The 19,236-nt window shown below is 39.8% G+C and overlaps 1 protein-coding gene across 3 annotated transcripts in view; it reads right to left on the bottom strand.

The window, feature by feature from the left end:
* Positions 1–58: 58 nt before the first annotated feature.
* RBBP4 (RB binding protein 4, chromatin remodeling factor) overlaps positions 59–19,236 on the bottom strand; it is a 26,082-nt gene continuing 6,904 nt past the window's right edge. For all 3 annotated transcript variants that reach the window (XM_043991429.1, XM_043991430.1, XM_043991431.1), the window contains exons 3-12: positions 16,910–17,055; positions 8,618–8,791; positions 8,058–8,173; positions 7,781–7,941; positions 7,550–7,676; positions 7,284–7,361; positions 2,083–2,159; positions 1,927–1,984; positions 1,733–1,843; positions 59–1,178 (exon numbers count right to left, since the gene is read on the bottom strand). In XM_043991429.1, the coding sequence (XP_043847364.1) occupies positions 1,113–1,178; positions 1,733–1,843; positions 1,927–1,984; positions 2,083–2,159; positions 7,284–7,361; positions 7,550–7,676; positions 7,781–7,941; positions 8,058–8,173; positions 8,618–8,791; positions 16,910–17,055 (1,114 nt within the window). In that variant the 3' untranslated portion in view covers positions 59–1,112. The remainder of the gene's footprint in view (positions 1,179–1,732; positions 1,844–1,926; positions 1,985–2,082; positions 2,160–7,283; positions 7,362–7,549; positions 7,677–7,780; positions 7,942–8,057; positions 8,174–8,617; positions 8,792–16,909; positions 17,056–19,236) is intronic.

Here is a 19,236-nt window from a genome sequence, read left to right as displayed (position 1 = left end):
TATCTATCAGGCTCTAACGCTTGATGAATTCTGGGTATAAAGTAAAAACCCACACCAGTTTTTATGTAGAAAAACAATTTATTCCATCATAAGCACTTACAGTTAGTCATGGACAGTAACAGGCTGCTGGTTGGACAAGTTACCCCATAGGACATCGTATAAAACGAGTGGTCAAGGACTAATTCCGTTTGTGTGGGGTTTGTTGGAAAAAAAAAATTAAAGAAAGGAAAAAGAAAAAAAGCAATCCAGAATTATTTTTAAAAGCACATGTCAGCTACCAATTGCTCTGTTTTCAGATTACTGGGCGTTCTATCAGTAGCACATCTGTCAGGTAAAAACAGACACCTTTATGACCTGGTGGTCCCAAGTTAAAAAAAAAATTCATAGAAAGGAAATAATATGAAAACATAACTCAAGAAATATGCTAGAGCAAAACTATATGAGGAGGTGAACAAAGACGTTCTGCAGGTACAGCTACAACATCTCACGTGGCTGTTTGTCCCCCACCAGATGAGAAGTGGAAGGGGGAGGGGGGTAAACAGTCACTAGAAAAGAAAAAAAATTAAATAAACCAAAAAAATGTTAATAAGGAATTCTGACTGGTTTGAGGAAACCAGCAGGGGTAGGCCAGTCTACAACAGGGATGGTCTGTACCCTAGAAGGTTAGCCATGCCAATTTCAGTCTTTGAATCTCTATAAACAAGGGAAACTTCAGACATCTTACAATGCTAATACCTCAGTGGTTCAGACTTCTCACTTGGATATAAATCCTACCCCATTCTAATTTTACTTAAATTAGCCTGAAAAACTTGCAGTTAGAGCATAGGAAGAAAAATAAAACACTCATGGTCCATTTCCTATGGCTAAATCAGATTTTAGAGCTGGATTTGCTCACGAAAAGTTCTTGAAAAAAATTAAATATGGGTCTGTGGCTCTGCTGAGTCAACCCCCCCTCCCCCCACAGTTAATAGTCAGAAATCATTCACTCTCTGGGTTAACAGGTGCCTACAGAAGAATGTCTGGACAAAAAAAGTCTGTCTCAAAACCAGTGTTAATTAATCTCAGGTTGGGAAGAAAGGGGAGTCTAAAAATCAGCACCAGTGCAGGCATGTCTAGGACCCCTGTCCCTCTGGATCCACACTTCCTTCAGGGTCTTCATCATTGTATATATTCTCAGCCTGCACCAAACAACAACACAAGTTAGAGCACAGGGGGAACACAGGATTTTTCTCTAAGACAAGCTTCTCATTGAAATATATCAAGTTGTCTTTATAAATATCAGCTTCATCAGTTTCCTACAGATAACCAATACCTTCAAGCCTATTTATTTATTTTTTGCAGGGCAACGGGGGTTAAGTGACTTGCCCAGGGTCACACAGCTAGTAAGTGTCAAGTGTCTGAGGCCGGATTTGAACTCAGGTCCTCCTGAATCTAGGGCCAGTGTTTTATCAACTGCGCAACCTAGCTGCCCCAGCAATACTTCTTATTAGTCTTCTCAGAAGCAGAATTATCTGGACTGAGGCATTAAAAGCTCAGGCCAAGACCACAAAATTTGCCAGTGGAAAAGCCTGGAGAACAAATCCCAATCTTCTAGTTTTCTGTCTCTAGCTACTGGATAGGTGAGTGACAAAAGGTTTTAGAAAGAAAATATATACTTTGGCTCACTTACCTTGCCAAGCTATCTGCTTCCCCTCTCCCCACTCCCTATCCAAGAGAATGAAAAAACACTCACCATCTGCCAGACTTGCATGATATTGTCTTCTGATACAGAACAAATAACCCAAGGTTCATTTGGGTTCCAGGAGAAATCAGATATCTTGGCAGTGTGACCACCATGAATAAACTGAGAGAAAGAAAATGAGATATTAGAAGCAAATAGAACCCAGTTATTGGCTAGTTCTGAATACTTTGGCTACAGAAACCTACCAATAATTCTGGTGGCCCATCTTCAGCATCCTCAGGGGACTGCTCCTCTCCAATTTTACTGCAGGACGAACACAAATTAAAACAAGCTTGACATCATCCAGACGTACACAGAAATCTATTTTGATAGCAGAAACTGAAGTGATCCAAATGATTTACCTCAAGTCCCAGACATTTAGCCTGCGGTCAGTGCCACTGGAAGCCAAGATAGTTTCATTGTGAGGAGACCACTGAACCTGAATTGAGACAAGAAAGAAGAAAAGTGAGGAAATGGAACGGGGGGCGGGGGGGGCCTGCGTGCAGCACACACGGGGAGAGAAGAATCAAGTTCTCTAAATATTTTTTAATGGAAGAGTAATGGAGATCTTTAAATTAGGTCACAGAATTTTGGAATTGGAAGGTACCTTAGGGATGATCCAGTCCAGGGCTTCTTAACTTTTCCCACTCACATCTTTGCCCGAGAAATTTTTATACGACCCCAGGTATTACAGGTATATAAAATAAGTATACCTTTTACTGTTGTCAAATTTTTTGTGACCCCCCACATTCAGTTATGCGACCCCATATGGGGTTGAGACCTACAATTTAAGCTTTGATCTAGTTTAATCTCCTCATTTTATAGAGAGGAAAAATAAAACCCAGAGTGGTAAAGTGATCTATTCAAAGTTACATGGCTAGGAAGTGGCAGAAGTGTGATTTGAACCCAAATCTTCCTACTCCAAACCTAAGTGTTATTTTAGCACTTCACATTTGAGGTGCCTCCCCCTCCCTACCTTTCCAGTCTCATAGCACATTATTCCCTTTGTTCTTTGACAAGCTTTTATTAAATACTAAAATCATGGTCCTATGCTACATGTTAAGGATACAAGAATGAAACAGAGGTAAGATACATAGGAAAAGAACTATAATAGAAAGGCTTCACAGAGAAGTCGGCACTGGCGTCGAGATTTGAAGGGAAAAATTTGGACAGAGATTTGGGAAGTAGTTTGGGGATGGTAGTCAGTTTAAAACTACAATGACTACTAAAAATAAAATTAAAGAAATTCTCAAAATGTGGTCCATGAATCCCCAAGGTCAAAATTATATTCATAATAATACTAAGACATTATTTGTCTATTAAAATACTCTTCCCCTTTCCAAGCACACACTTTTGTGAGGCTGGATTTTCTTTACAAACTTCAACCAAAACAACATATAACAAACTGAATGCAGAAGCAGATATGAGAATCCAGCTGTTTCCTCTTAAGCCAGACGTGTAAAAACATGTAAAACACCATTCTCACTCATTGAAAAAAAATTTGCAACAAAACATCAACATAAGCATCAAGTGTCTGAGGCTGGATTTGAACTCAGGTACTCCTGAATCCAGGCCAGTGCTTTATCCACTGCACCACCTAGCTGCCCCCTCAATAATTTTTAAGAGCATAAAGGGGTTTGAGAACTGAAGAGTTAAAGCAACTTTAGATGGGTATATTCAATCAAATCAAAATTACAGGCAAACTATAGTAGTGTTTAAGACCCAACTAAGCCAGATCATTCTAACAACATTTACAGAGGGAACTGGAAGAACAATAATTAAGAGCAAAGTGGAATAGATCTGGTAAGTGTTTCTATAGTGATCTTCTCTCATCTCTGAAGCAATACAATTTGGCACCTCAGTACCTGTTGTGTTAAGAGGATATCTAAGATGAAAAGGGAATGCACCGACCACGTAAACTTTAAAACAAAACAAAAAAAGAAAACATTAACTACCACCAAAAACCAAAAACCAACTTAAACCAAAACCCCCAAATCTAAAACCCAAAACCAGTGCTGGGGGGAAGAGATATAATTCTGAATGTACTCAGACTAATTTTTGGTTTTGCGGGGCAATGAGGGTTAAGTGACTTGCCCAGGGTCACACAGTAAGTGTCAAGCGTCTGAGACCATATTTGAACTCAGGTCCTCTTGAATCCAGGGCTGGTGCTTTATCCACTGTGCCACCTAGCTGCCCCAAAGGTTCTTAATTTTTAAAAAAAAGGTCAAAATGCAGAAATGTAGCCTTAAGATTCTCCTCCAAAAAGGTGTCTGCTATGCTTACATTAATATCATATAATATTCCTTGGTATATGCAATCACAGAGAATTTTGTTCCACAATCCTGTAATTGTCAATACCAAGCAATGCATAAAAAAGGATAATGTCTGAGTATCAAAAAGTGTTAGTGGATAAAGCCTTCTTCCTCTTTCTCTTTAAAAGATATTATTTGTTATAAAATAGCTCGGGGGCGGGGGGGGGGGATAGGGAAAGGGTTACTGGGAGAAATTCTGATTAAAAAAAAATTTATGGGGGCAGCTAGATGGCGCAGTGGTAAAGCACCGGCCCTGGATTCAGGAGTACCTGAGTTCAAATCCGGCCTCAGACACTTGACACTTACTAGCTGTGTGACCCTGGGCAAGTCACTTAACACCCATTGCCCTGCAAAAAAAAAAAAAATTTATGTTAAGTTTATTTTTTAAAAGAACAAGGGTGGTAAAGGGGTGGATGGACTGGTGGGAAAAGGATCCACTCAGCTAAGAACATGGAACCACAGAAGGATAAAGACATTTCTACATTTGGAAACTCATCCCAAGTCTTTTGTTTTGCTCTATATAATTTTCTTTTATAAAAGACCACATCTACCCTGTGTTCTGTCAGTCTTGCAACAGCCAAAACTATAATTTATGGAGAACAATAAGGGCTGGAATAGTTACAAAAGCTTGGTGAAGGAAGTAGGGCTTAATCTGAGCTTTGATGGAAGGGTAGGAAAGCAGAAATGGGGAAAGGAACAAAGCAAGTTCAATGACTCAGATAAGTGATCCGAATACCTATGCCAGACATCATGGCTAGAAAATGATAGTAAATACAAATTGGACAGGCATTGTGGGACTAATAATTCACAAAGGGGGCTTAAAACATAGGCAAAATCTTAGAATTTACATAGTAGATAATAATGAACTACTGCGAATTTTTGTTGTTTTTTAAACAGGGCAATGACATTAGAGGCAGCATGTTGCGGTGGTAAGAACACTGGATATGGAGTCAAATGACTTGGGTTTGTTTCTAGATGTAGTGCTCCTTGGCTTTTGGGTCAATCTCTTCATGTCTCTGAGCCTCAAGTTTCCTCATCAATAAAATAAGAGGGTTAGTCCAGAACACCTCTAAGATCCTCTTTTCTAGCTCTAAGTCTATGATCCTAATGAATGCGTTAGTCAGTGATACTCTGAATAAGAACTGAACTTTTAATTTACTTTAAAAAGTTTACAAAATGCTTTATATACAGTGTCTCAACAATTCTGTGAAATGGGTACTATAGGCATTATCCTCATTTTAAAAATAAGGAAATAGAGGCTCAGAGGAACCAAGTAACTGATCTATGGTCACACACTCATGTCATATAGACAAAGGTCTGAATCCAGGTCTTCCTAGCTCCAAGTCCAGCACTCTATCTACTATGCTATGCTGCCTTTAAAGTGAATTGGGGGAGAATGGGGAGGAGGGAGTGAGAAAAGAGGAAGGAGTATAATTTAGAAGGTTATATAGTAGAAATCCAGATGTGAAGTAACACAAACAAAATTAAATATATTTTTCAGTCCAATGTGTAGTTTTTTGCTTTCCTTACCTATATTTATTTGTTATACAGTAAGATTTTACCCCCCTTTAATTGGGAGGAGGGGGGCACTAGTGTCAGTGATGCCAAAAAAAAAAGGGAAACCACCAAAGCATTTTTTTAAATTTTTTTTTTTTTTAGTGAGGCAATTGGGGTTAAGTGACTTGCCCAGGGTCACACAGCTAGTAAATGTTAAGTGTCTGAGGCCGGATTTGAACTCAGGTACTCCTGACTCCAGGGCCGGTGCTCTATCCACTGCGCCATCTAGCGGCCCCTCAAAGCATTTTTAACAAATGAACAGGTCAGAGAAATACAGATAGCTTCAAAAAAAATGTGTTGAACTCATCATATACTTAGGTAATGCTTCTACTAGATCTAGGTTAGTGACTAGCTTAGGACTACATAGCTAGAAGTGAGAGGGGAAAAAATAGGGCTTTTAATCTTTGTAATCAATACATCGAAGAGCTGGAAATAAAGCAGTTTTAGATCCTCAGTGGAGACCGTCAATTTGCCCAAAGCACCAACAGCTGAGCCACAAACTGAGAGAGAAAAAATACAATGGAGAAGAGTGGAACAATGTCTGAATGGCAGGAATTAATAAAGAGAAACTCCCAGAGGACAGCCCAATAAAACAAATGAATATTCTAAACACATGCAATTACAAATGCTTGAGAAGTGTCATAAAAATCCCTTTTGTTTTTCCATTTTCTTCTTCTAGGTTATCTGTTTTTATGACTTTCCCCCTGCTCTCTACTCTGTAAGCACTCTGCAGTACTGGTTAGGAATGAAATGTGGCTTCTCCAGTTTCTTTTCTCTTTAATAGTCTGGTCTAGATATTTTTTGTTCAGCATAGTTTCAGGCTAGAGATCACATCTGGCTTGCTTCAAATGTTTTAACTTCTGTCTACAGCCATTAATAATTTACATTTATGTGGCCATTAATATTTCTTTATCCAAATGAGTTTAAAGCTCTACCCATCACTTCCCATCTGGATTAATCCAACAGCTTCCTTCTTTGATTTTTTTCTCTTGGGTAGCCCCACAGGAAACAAAACAACGTAACAACAAACTTAAGCCAAAGCCCTATCCCTGGGGAAAAAAGTCTTTTGAAAAAGTATAATTACTTCCAATGCTCACAAACAACATCTTCAAAACAAAAAGAGCAGAACTGATTACAAAACAAATGTAAGCATCCTAATCTGACCCTAACCTGTCATTTCATTGGTGTTAAGTAATAACTCATGACAGGGACTATGGCCCTTCTAGAGGTCAGCAGTATGTGTTAAGAGTCCCTGTGGCTGAAAAATTCTTAATGTTGTGGCCAACTTGGTAAATGAGCTTCTCTGTACTTAAAGAGGCTTGTTCACAGAAAACATAAATGAGTGCATTCCTGGGCTGATGTTCTAAGCCTTCCACATGGCGAGAACATGGCCTTTAAGAACCTCAGGGTCACCTTCACATCACAATGAGACAACAGCAAGGACTTAGTATAGAAGAACTAAATTAGAACATTGCTTTTTCAAAACACTTTCACAGGGAACTAAAGTAACAGCTTCCCAGAAGAGCCTTTTGCAGGTTTATTTATATAGGACAAGAGAATCCGGCTCATGTTCACAAGTGGAAAATTTCCCTTGGGAACGCATTTTGTTGTGCAGAGTTCGAAATGGAAGATAGGACTACTTCTGTTACCTAGAATCCAGGGAAGATGCCTAATAATAAAGCAACTATTCTTACCTGGAATATTTCATCCTTATGTGACTCAAAGGAATGCAACTTCAGTTTCAGATTTCTGAGATCCCATAATGCAACTGTCTAGATATCAGAAGAAAAGCAAAGAAATAATTTCACAAAAAGAGGTGGACAAACATAAAACAAACAAACAAACAAACAAAAAATCTATATTCCTTAAAGACCTAATAGACTATTCAACACAAGGAAATCTGGAAGAATTCCTTCTATGCAATTAGGTAAGAAATTAAAAACCAAACAAAACACCTTACCTTATCAGCTGATCCTGTGGCAAGAATGAACTCACTATAAGGATTGAAAGAGAGACAGTTTACTTCGGCAGTGTGGGCATCCACTGAGTGGCTTGGTTTGGAAGTATTATTTGACCGTGTGTCCCAGCTACAGCCAGAAAAAAAGAAACAGAGCGAAATAGCAAGTTTAAGATTGTATAAGTGTAAGTTATCTAAATGAAGAAAATAAAGAAAAAATTAAATTCTACATACATCATAAGCTTCTGGTCATCAGCAACTGATCCAAAGAGAGATTCGTGGAGCAGGTGCCAAGAAACATCTTCGACTACTGCTGTGTGGCCTGTGAATATGGTCTTTGCATCCACCACTTTACCTTCCTTTGGAACTGCACTGATGTCCCACAAGCAGATGGTCTTAAAAAGCAAAACAAACTTTTAGAGTCCTCACCACTACCCCCATTCCTTGTAAAAACCCAAATGATTTATCTCAGTGGCTAAGGGAAGCTTCAGGGGATGGGGAGGATACTCACATGATCATCTGATGCACTTAACAAGTGTCCACTGAGATTTGGGTTCCATGACAGCCCATAACCCTCCTTCTGATGTCCACGGAGACGCAGGTCTGGGTTACACTCCCCAGAAGGGTCTGCAGAGGGACAGAGAGATCAGTCTAGTCACTGAGCCTATGCTGGACAATGGAAGGACCATGGCCAAGAAATTAACTTTTGGAAAGCTTCTCTTCCGGTTTAAAGACTGTCATTCATTAAGTTTATATTCCCATAGCATCACTTTCATTCTCTCTCCCTCTTACTGAAGAACACCCTAACCAAATACACAATGCATATGCAAGGAAAATACAAAAGTCCTTTTAAACTACAGAAAAGATTATTTTTTAAATAGGAGGAAAGAATCTCTACCCACATACTGAACACAAGATGCTAAATTATGCAAAGAATAATTAGCAATTAGGCTAGCTTGAAAGTAGCAACATAATCTCACAGTGACTCATTATTTGGAGAACTTTCCTCTGGCACCAGGCATTTCTCCCCCAGTTGAACACACAAGTGTGTCTATATGGAAAAGCATTTACCTGGTTTTGAAGGGTGCTTGGTGTAGTCGAAAACAAGGACATCACTGGATGGAGTCTTTGTTGCAATAATGCAAGGATTCTGGGGCATATAACGGGCCCTGTTCACTTCACCTTCATGGTTAATTTTGATTTCAATTTCAATTTTCCCACTAACTGAGCCAAAGCCTCCAAATTCTGTAAATACAGGGAAAAATACAGAGAAGATGCTAATGTAGGGAGAAATATTATATATGTGCCAATCAAGGATATAGGTAAGTGCTAGTATCATACCAAAAACAGTCATGAAAATCTTAGTGACTGTTAAATGTTGAAAATTAATCATTTAAGATCAAGAATACTATCAATTTCATCACAAAAAGAAGGATTTAAAGAAATCAGATGAAAACATTTTGGAAAATTTGTGAAACACATGCTAGGCATATGAGAATTACTATTAAAAATCACCCTTTCTTTCCCCTAGTAATTCCCAATTAGTGGAAATTTCAATTTGTGTTGTCTGTTTGTAATTCTATATGTACATCAACTCACAAAAATAAGAACACACTCATGAGTCTTCCCGACTCCAAATCTGGCCAGACATTTATTAGCTGTGTGATCCTGGACAAGTCACTTAACTTGTTTCCTCAATTGTAAAATGGAGATAATAACTGCACCCACCCTGCTGGGTTATTGTGAAGCTCAAATGAGATAATAATTATAAAAAGCCTAACACTAGCACATAGCTGGTTCTTCTTCTTTTTTTGGGGGGGCGGGGGGGTGGGCAGCAGGGCAATGAGGATTAAGTGACTTGCCCAGGGTCACACAGCTAGTAAGTGTTAAGTGTCTGAGGCCGGATTTGAACTCAGGTCCTCCTGACTCCAGGGCTGGTGCTGTATCCACTGTGCCACCTAGCTGCCCCTGGTTCTTCTTAATAAACACTTATTTCCCCCTGCTGGAGAAAAGCAGAACTACCATAACCACTTTTACTTCCCTAACTTCCAAGTTATATGTTCCTAGCTGAAATAAATCCAGTAAGCAAGTCCCAGAAGTATCAAAATTACATCTTTATGGATTACTATAAATGCTTTTTAAAAAATCCTTCACAAGTATAACTGCAAACATGTATCAATCTGTGACTTAGCATACCAGTCATTTAAAGCTAAGTTAAATTAATGTCAGCACGTTCACCTGCTTTTTCTTGTAGTTAAAAAAAAATATTAAAATAAGTACAAAGTTGACAGAAGGAAACTGGAAAGAAGCAAATTCAGGCTGGACATTTGGAAAGCTATAAAAATTAACCATTTAAAAAGGAAGGTGGAGGGGGCAGCTAGGTGGCGCAGTGGATAAAGCACCAGCCCGGCATTCAGGAGTACCTGAGTTCAAATCTGGCCTCAGACACTTGACACTAGCTGTGTGACCCTGGGCAAGTTACTTAACCCCCATTGCCCCACAAAAAAAAAAAAAAAAAAAAAGGAAGGGGGAGACAATGGTGTTGACAACAATCAAGAGTAGTCATTACACACATCTGCTTTAGATCCAGAAGCCAAAGTTTTCAGCTATTAAGTGAAAACAAAGACAGGCCTTGATCAATATATACTTCACTGCATCTCTGATCTCAATGACAGTCATCTCTCCCACCAGAGAGTACAACCTATCTGTGCACCCTCTCATACAATGAGAAGAAAGCCAAAAAGGGAGGCAGTACCTCCACTGAGGAATGGCTAAACAAACTGTGATGCAGATATGTAATTTGGATTTTATTGTGCTTAGAAAAAATGGCAAATTAACAACATATACAATGATGATAACAAGGTAAAGGGAAAGAATAACTACCACAAAATAATTAAAAGTGAATGTTATGAAATGCCCCTGCAGAGATTTTTAGATGTTTTTGATGCACTGATCAATTTTGCTGACTTTTTCTTTGGAATGGCTCTCTGAGAGAGTGGAAAGTGAGGGATACTGGAATTCTGGTGATGCAAAGGAAGGCCAATAATGCATTGGGTAGACACTCTAGCAAAAATGAATCCTTTGGGACAAGCACATACACCCCTATAACCTGTGCATACATACACCCACATGAAGTTAAACAAGGGACAATAGTCACTGAGACATTCCCAGGCAGATCTCTCACTGTCTCTGCTGAGTAAAGCAGGCTAGCAGAGAGGAATTCTTTTCACGTTATTGTGTAACTAAAGTCCAAGTGTACAGAGGCAGGAGTATGAGACATATACATGCCATCTCAGATACTGACATGCTGACCAAGCTGGATGTCCCAGTCCTGTCTATGTCCTAGATCTGCCAGGCCCCAGGGTGAAGTGCTAATCCAGCACAGAAAGAACAACGAATATAAAGGTAGAGGCTGTAGCCAAGATACTTTTCTTCTTTGGTTCCCCATTCTATTTCTAGGTAAAATAGGAGGATTTGATTTTATAAGCTCTTATTAAGTGCTTACTAACTGCAAAACTCACACTAGCTGCTGGAGATACAAAGGTTGTTGTGTGTGTGTAAGAGAGAGAGAGATGATTTTTTAAAGTAACCAGGCCTGGGGCAGCTAGGTGGCGCAGTGGATAAAGCACCAGCCCTGGATTCGGGAGGACCTGAGTTCAAATCCGGCCTTAGACACTTGACACTTACTAGCTGTGTGACCCTGGGCAAGTCACTTAACCCTCATTGCCCCGCAGGGGAAAAAGAAAAAAAAAAGGTAGCCAGGCCTGCTTTTAAGAAAACTCATATTCTACTGAACATTTATGGCACTGCTAACCTCCCCTAACCCCACCCCAAGCAAATCTTATTATCAGCCACCTCTTCCCCAACTTCTGCATCCCATAAGATGCTTTTCCTATGACCAGTACTCAGAAATACCAAATAAGCAGTGAAAGCTCAGGTTCCTGTCTTCCATCCAACATATCATCTCTAAAAGTTACCTTCTAGATTTACATCTAATGAAATGGCAATGACTATTGCTCAACTTCCTACCTGTGTAAAATGTAGCCAATGAAAACAAAAGTTAACAAAACTATTTTTCAATCAAACAATTTTGGGAAGTTAGTCTACGATGCAAATTTACTGTCTGTATTTTTAAAAACATTTTACAAAATACTAAAGTTTAAACCACACAGTTAACTCAGCAAAGATATCTTACTGATTTTTAGTATTCATGAAAAGTATTTGGTCATAGGCTCTGTGTCCTCTACTGGCCTCTGAAAAACTCCCCGAAAATGCCCATTTAATTTCTTATGCCAAAACCTCGATGGGGATCATACCCTACCACAAACCTACTAAATAGTTGTTAGTTATCTAAAACAGAGTAGATTTAACCCAAGTTCTTCAATCAAGTCAAGAAACTGAAAAATAGACAGCCTGGACCCAGAGTACTTTGTTATACAGATCTCAAATCAAAAAACAAAAACCAGACAACTTGACATTTTTATACTATTTTAAGGACTGCAGAGAACATTCTGCTAGGAGCCCTGGTGATAGAATACATTGTACCTGTACATGGTAGCTACCCTGAAGGGGGTCAGTTGAAGAAACAAAAACCAAAAATATAAGGCATTGAAACAATAAAAACAGTTCATGACTGCAACAGTAGCAGTGCTTGTCATTAGGTAATATATGACTCAAATTTCAAAACCACCAGTGCTAAAAATCTTTCAAATTTAAGATTGCAAAAACTGCACAGCCTCTAGAAACTACAGGCTTCTCCCATGCCCGCCATGATAAACTTCTGGTTGCTTCTACAACTCTTAAAGGTTATGATGTGAAGCAGAGGTGTCAAACTCACCTCTCAAAAACTGAACCAGATCAACACAGAAAAAATTAATTTGTGGTTTTCTTGTACAACATGCTGCCACAGGGAACCTTTCTATTTGAGTTTGACATCATTGATGTAGAGGACACAGAAAATGAAAGCTCTTCCTCATTTTCTATTATAGTTAGGGATTATAGGCTTGGCCAAGCCTTCATCAATCCAGCACAGATCATACAAAGGTACTATACTCCAAAAGTTACCAAAATAGTAGAGGAGGTCATTTATATTGCAGTCACATCACTCCACCTTGGAAGAAAGGCCCTGTAGGGTATGCTATGATTTTCTGCATTATGAAGGACGTCAGTAGAATACTAAATTGAGAATGTCAAAGTATTCAAAACAGAGATACACTTTCATAGGTAGCTAATAAAAATGACTACTGCTCAGTTAAAGTTTCTAAACCTTAGATTCTCATCTTGCTAATTTGATTCCAGTTTCCACAAAGCCCTTTTAAAAGAGACCTTTAGAAGATCTTAAAAAACAATTAGTATTGACACATTTAAAATTCCACCCAGTATCAATTATACAATCATTTTGTTTTCTTCAAAATTTAGTATTAGTTTGTTAACAGTATAACTGAGAGAATACTAGATGATAATCCTAAAACATGGTGCTAAAAAAGCCATTATCTGGTAAGGTATACTACCTAAGCTCATATAAATTATTTTCAATTTAACATTACACTATGTCCAGGCAGTTTTCACTATAAACACACACATTCTATTTTATAACAAAAGTAAAACTTTAGGGGGCGGCTAGGTGGCGCAGTGGATAAAGCACTGGCCCTGGATTCAGGAGTACCTGAGTTCAAATCTGGCCTCAGACACTTGACACTTACTAGCTGTGTGACCCTGGGCAAGTCACTTAACCCCCACTGCCCCGCAAAAAAAAAAAGAAAAAAAGAAAGAAAAGTAAAACTTTAGCCAGTTTTCACATTTTCACTGCTTTCACTACTAGTGCTTCTTTGAAAGTTTTATACAACTGTCTGCTACCATTTACCTGAAATCAAATGGGGGTCAAGCAAGCTATAGGCATCAATCCCTTAGTCTATTTCCTCATTAACCAACTGCAGGACCTTGGAGAGAGCCCACAAGACTCAAGTTGGTTGCTTTGGGAGATGGTAAGAAGCTGCCCTCCTTAGAGCCATCCAAGAAGCTAGTTTAATTATAAGGAAGCTCAACTAGAATCACCAAGGTATATGTACTGCAAATATAGAGCAGGAGAAAGTGAAAGATACATGTGGTTAAGACCACGAGGACATGAGAATCTGTTCCATCTCTTAAACCTCGTCTATTCTAAAAATCTCTTGCCGACTTTTGGATGGTCGTTTGAAGCACCACTGAAAGAAACCTAAAGGTTTTGTTTTGGTGCCAGTAAAACATAGGTTACCCTTCTAGCATTATAATGCTCTAAATGCCTATTTTTATTCTAAAATACAAAAACTAGGACACTGCAATATTTCTATCTTTTTTCTTTTTTTTTAAAGACAAGTGCTATCAGTGTGGATATTCCCTTCATCTAGGCAGATTACAACTCCTCTGTACTGTATCAGGTCTCATAATTATTATACATGTAAGCTAAAATTCTTCCCTTAAATAATCATCACATGGTATCCAATGTTCTGCTGAAGATTTTCCCTCCCTTCCAAATTCCCTCTATCTTTTGAGGGTACTACCAAACTTCTCGTGGTTGTTTGTTCTTCATTCCGGAAGAGGACCATGACATAGGGGTGATGTCTGAACTAGATTTAAGTGAGGGAGGGCTGTTCAAGGTCACCAACCTCACTCTCCTCCAGAGCCAACTGGGTCCAGTGACAAGATATACACCAGGATGACTGGAGTAGGCCCTGGATGGTTTAAGGCAATTGGAGTTAAGTGACTCATCCAGGGTCACACAGCTAGTAAGTGTCTGAGGTCATATTTGACCTCAGATCTGGCTGCCCCAACCTTCTAGTAACCTAGGTTGGTAATATCAGTCATCCTCTACTCTCCCTCAATTCTATCTCTACAATGTCTTTCATCCATGCCCTCCTTCCCTAATACAGCTTCCACACTAGTTCAGGGTCTCATTATTATACTATTCTAACAGCCTTCTGACTGGTCTTCCTGCCTCCAGTTTCTTCCTTCTCTAATTCATCCTCCACATAGCTCCAAAAAAGATACTAAAAAGCACAGTCCTGCTTTGCCGTCCCCCTACTTAAAAGATCCAGTAGCTCCCCAATGCCACTCCTTAGTTTGGCATTCAAAGCCCTTCATAATTGGGCTCTAGCCTACCTTCTCAGGCTTCCTCCCTTTCACTCACTCTATGACCCAGTCAAACTGGCCTTCTTACTGCTTCTGGTACATGACATGCCACCTCCCTTGTCTGGGTCTTTTTTTACAGGTTGTTCTCCATGACTGGAATGTTCTTGAGCTCCTTGATTTCTACTTCAGATTCTCTCTCAAGACTCAGTGAACTCAAGTGACACGTCCTATCTGAACACCATCCTGATTGTTACTGGTGTCCTTCCTCTCCCCCTGCCTCTACTGGTCGGTGTACATTTTCCCCAGGAGAATCTAATGCCTGTGACAGGGCTCTATGGTTTTGTCTTTATATCACTCCAGGCTCCAGCACAGAAAAAGGACTTAATAAACGTTCACTTAGCAAATGAATGCACACGTAGCTAATTTGGCTCATTGCCAGAATCCACTAGAAAACCATTAGGGCTTGCATTCTGACGGCCGAGCTATCAAGAACTCAATTTCTACACCACAATGAGAAACTAGAATATAATTCCAAAAACCAGGAGGGGGAAAAAGGAATAAAAGGCCGAATAAACTACAAGTAAAAGAAACTCTGGGAAAACACATGTAACACATGTAGGAGGGGCAGCTAGGTGGTGCAGTGGATAGAGTACCGGCCCTGGAGTCAGGAGGATCTGAGTTCAAATCTGGCCTCAGACACTTAACACTTACTAGCTGTGTGACTCTGGCAAGTCACTTAACCCCATTGCCTCACTAAAAACAAACAAACAAAAAACACATGTAGGACTACAAAAATGCCAATTTGGCAGAGCTCACCTCCAAACAATTTTCAGGCACAGCTGATAACAAACTTGCTTTGGCCAGTGGCCCATGACCAAGACACACACAGACCTTGATCAGAGTTCCCTTTGCATCCGGCACACTGCTCATCAAAGAACGAAAAGTCAAGTTGCACAACTATCCTGACCAAAAAATGCCTAGCAAACAACTAGAGTAGAAGGTATATGCCTTAGATGAAAGAATGGCTTATGATCAATACACCACATGTAACATTCAGACTAGCAATAAGGGGAGTATGTAAGTTCATCTTCAGTCCTTTGCCAATAACTCAACTTCTTCCTTTCCCAAAGAAAAGGTGCTAATATAGCACACCAGAAGAACTGAAAATCTTATGCTTAATAATAAGATAGAGTCGAATGGCTGACTTTTTTCTTTTTTTGCAGGGCAGTGAGGGTTAAGTGACTTGCCCAGGGTCACAGAGCTAGTGTCAAGTGTTTGAGGCTGGATTTGAACTCAGGTCCTCCTGAATCCAAGGCCAGTGATTTATCCATTGTGCCACCTAGCTGTCCCAATGGCTGACTTTTAATGAATACAACATCATATTTTCCTTATAAACTTAACCTCCTTTGTACAGAATAGTTCCTTGTCATAGATTATCAACTCACAGCACCAACGGCATCTCCGTACCACTTCATTAGAAGGCTCCTATCCAAACAGATGGCTGAACTCATATTTCCTTCATTGTAGCTTGATAATATAAAGTGGAAAGAAAGAAAACGATAGCATATTGGCTTGTACCTCTTGCTTAATATGAAAACTCAAGACAGGTTAAAAAGGGGTGCCAGCACACCTACCAACCCTTCCTATACTGCGAAGCCACACCATTTAACAAAAAGAACACCAAACAAAAGTACATATCTAGGTTCTTTTCTGTTTCCTTCTCTCATCTACCACTATCATTATGCTAGGGTTGGGTGTTGGGGGGTGTGTGTGTGTTGGGGGGGGTGCATCAGTTTCAGGACAGAGGTAATGGGTCAGGTAAAGAAAGGTACATTCAAGTGGACATAAGTACACTTCTCACTCTACTATAAACCAACAAGGATATAGTATATTTTGCTTTCCCAGTCTATAGAATTACTAGTATATCTTATTTCAAATATAAGTAGACCTTTTACTTTAAAAAAAAAGTTTTTTCTGCATTAGTCATATTGTGAAAGAAGAATCAGAAAAAAAGGGAAAAACTTCAAAAAAGAAAAATAGAAAGCGTTTGGTTACATCTGCATCCAGATTCCACAGTTCTTTTTCTGGATGTGGAGAGCATTTTCCATCATGAGTCCTTTGGAGTTGTCTTGGATCGTTGTATTGATGAGAAGAGTTAAGGTAGACCTTTTGTTTTAAGTGTGTTTCCCACTGTCCTTGCAAATATTAATGAAACAAAATCTGTATTGCTGGAAGCAGAATTTGTTGCGAACTTACCTCCTTTCTCACTGTCATAGTGAGAGGCATCAAACTGAGCATCATCATTGGGAAGTTGCACACTGGCTATCACAAGATGATTCTGTTCATCAGATGTGTGTGTGCCAAGGACAAGTCGATGAATGCTGAAATCTTTCCCCTCAGGTCTGCAAAAGCAAAGCAGGTTACTCTGATTAATCTCTAACTACTGAGTCTATGAAATGGATGCTTTAAACTTAGGCAAAAGACAAAAACATAATGTGCATGTGTGTTGGGGGTGGGGAATACTTCCAGGCTATCCATACATTATTCTTTTGAATCTTCCATAGTGGTGGGCACATGGCAGGTACTCTGAACAATATTCTGACTTTATGAAAGTTATTTGGGAAGAACTGAAGAAGCCAATGCATAAGGGTTCGTGCATTAAACAAAGAACAATTTCTCAAAATGGGAAAGAATTATAGACTTTCAGCGAGTTTAAGATACATTCCCTTGATTAAAGATGTACAGTAAGATGTTAACTCACTACCTCTTAAGATACTCTTATTTCCTTTTTGGTTTTTGTTCAGTTGTTTCTGACTCTTCGTGACCTCATCTGGGGTTTTTTTGGGCAAAGATACTAGAGTGGCTTGCCATTTCCTTCTCCAGCTCATTTGACAGATGAGGAAATGGGGGTAAATAGGGTTAAGTGACTTGGCTCAGGGTAATATGGCCAGTAAATTGTCTGAGGCCAGATTGGGACTAGTCTTCCTGACTCCAGGCTGAGTACCCCATCCATTTACCACCTCACTGCCCTATTTCACTTTTTTTTTTGGGGGGTGAGGCAGTTGGGGTTAAGTGACTTGCCCAGGGTCACACAGCCAGTAAGTGTCAAGTGTCTAAGGCTGGATTTGAACTCAAGTCCTCCTGAATCCAGGGCCAGTGCTCTATCCACTGCGCTATCTAGCTGCCCCTGTCCTATTTCACTTTTAGGTTGTTGTTATTCTGTATAGCAAATCCATGTCTTCCTTTTTATACATCGCTCTTAGTTTATCCTTGAGGGCAGGAAGGAATCTAATCCCTCTTCCACATGACAGGTCTTCAAATGCATGGCATTGTTAAGAAAAATTTTTTTTTAATTACAATGAACTTTAAAGAAATCTCTTCTCTCGACTAAACATGTCAATCACCCTTTTGCACAGACCCAAATGAGGTTTTTAAGCATACTATTCTCCCTTCTCTAGGTTATCAGTATCTTCCCTAAAAAGTAGTGCCTGGGGCAGCTAGGTGGTGCAGTGGAGAGAGCACCGGCCCTGGAGTCAGGAGGACCTGAGTTCAAATCTGGCCTCAGACACTTGACACTTACTAGCTGTGTGACCCTGGGCAAGTCACTTAACCCCAATTGCCTCACCCCCCCCCCAAAAAGTGATGCCTAAGACTGAACAATACTCCAGATGTGGGTTAACAATGGAGGCTTATGATAGCCTCTTATTCTTGGAAGTGAGGTCTCTCTTAAAGCAGACTAATATTATATTCATTTTCTGGATTTCCCATCTCACTACAGATTCATATCAAACTTATAATCTGCTAAGACTTCTAGATTTTTTAAAAGATGAAGCGCCATTTGGCTATGATTCTCCCACCTTCTATCTGTGAAGCTGCTTTTTTTAACCCAAGCCAGTATATTTATCCCACTGGCTGCCCACTGCCACTTTCTAGTTCTCCCCTTATCTTCAATAACCCCTCTTATTTGTGGCTCATGCTATTCATATCTACCACTCAATCGAAATTGTCTATAGACCCACAGCTCACTCCCTTTCCTTCCTCAAAGAGTTCAAAACCTGCCTTACGCTTTCCCCCTCCTCTCCAACTCCTGCCCTCACGCTAGAGGACTTCAACATACATGTTTCTCCCTCAAAAGTCCCAACTACTCAGTTCCTTGATCTCCTCACCTCCCATGAGCTACTCCCCCACCGTAGCTTAGCCATACACAAAGATGGTCATACCCTTGACCCTCCTAGCACCTCCATGAACAAGAATTCTGAAATCCCCTTATGCAACCATAGTCTACTAGCTTTTCACCTCTTCTTCTGCCTTCCCTCATACAGTCCTCCTCTCATCTGCACAGTAATTGCCAACCCCATGACCCCTCAGCTTTTTCCCAATTCATTCCCTTTTATTCCCCACTCTACTCTTCTCCCCATCTTGACTTCCTGGTGGATCAATTCAAGCCTATCCTGTCCTCTCTTGAATCCTTCTCCCGTTGATCATATTCCTGATCATGCCTGCTTAAGCTTGAGCCTTCAATCACTCCAACCATTCATGTGTTGCTGTGCAAAGGTGGAACAATAAAATCACGTAACTGTTCT

The sequence above is a fragment of the Dromiciops gliroides genome, chromosome 3 (assembly GCF_019393635.1).
Source record: "Dromiciops gliroides isolate mDroGli1 chromosome 3, mDroGli1.pri, whole genome shotgun sequence".
In the NCBI taxonomy this organism is placed as follows: domain Eukaryota; kingdom Metazoa; phylum Chordata; class Mammalia; order Microbiotheria; family Microbiotheriidae; genus Dromiciops; species Dromiciops gliroides.
Note: the sequence above shows the minus strand (reverse complement) of the source record. Positions and strands in the feature narration are given on the sequence as shown.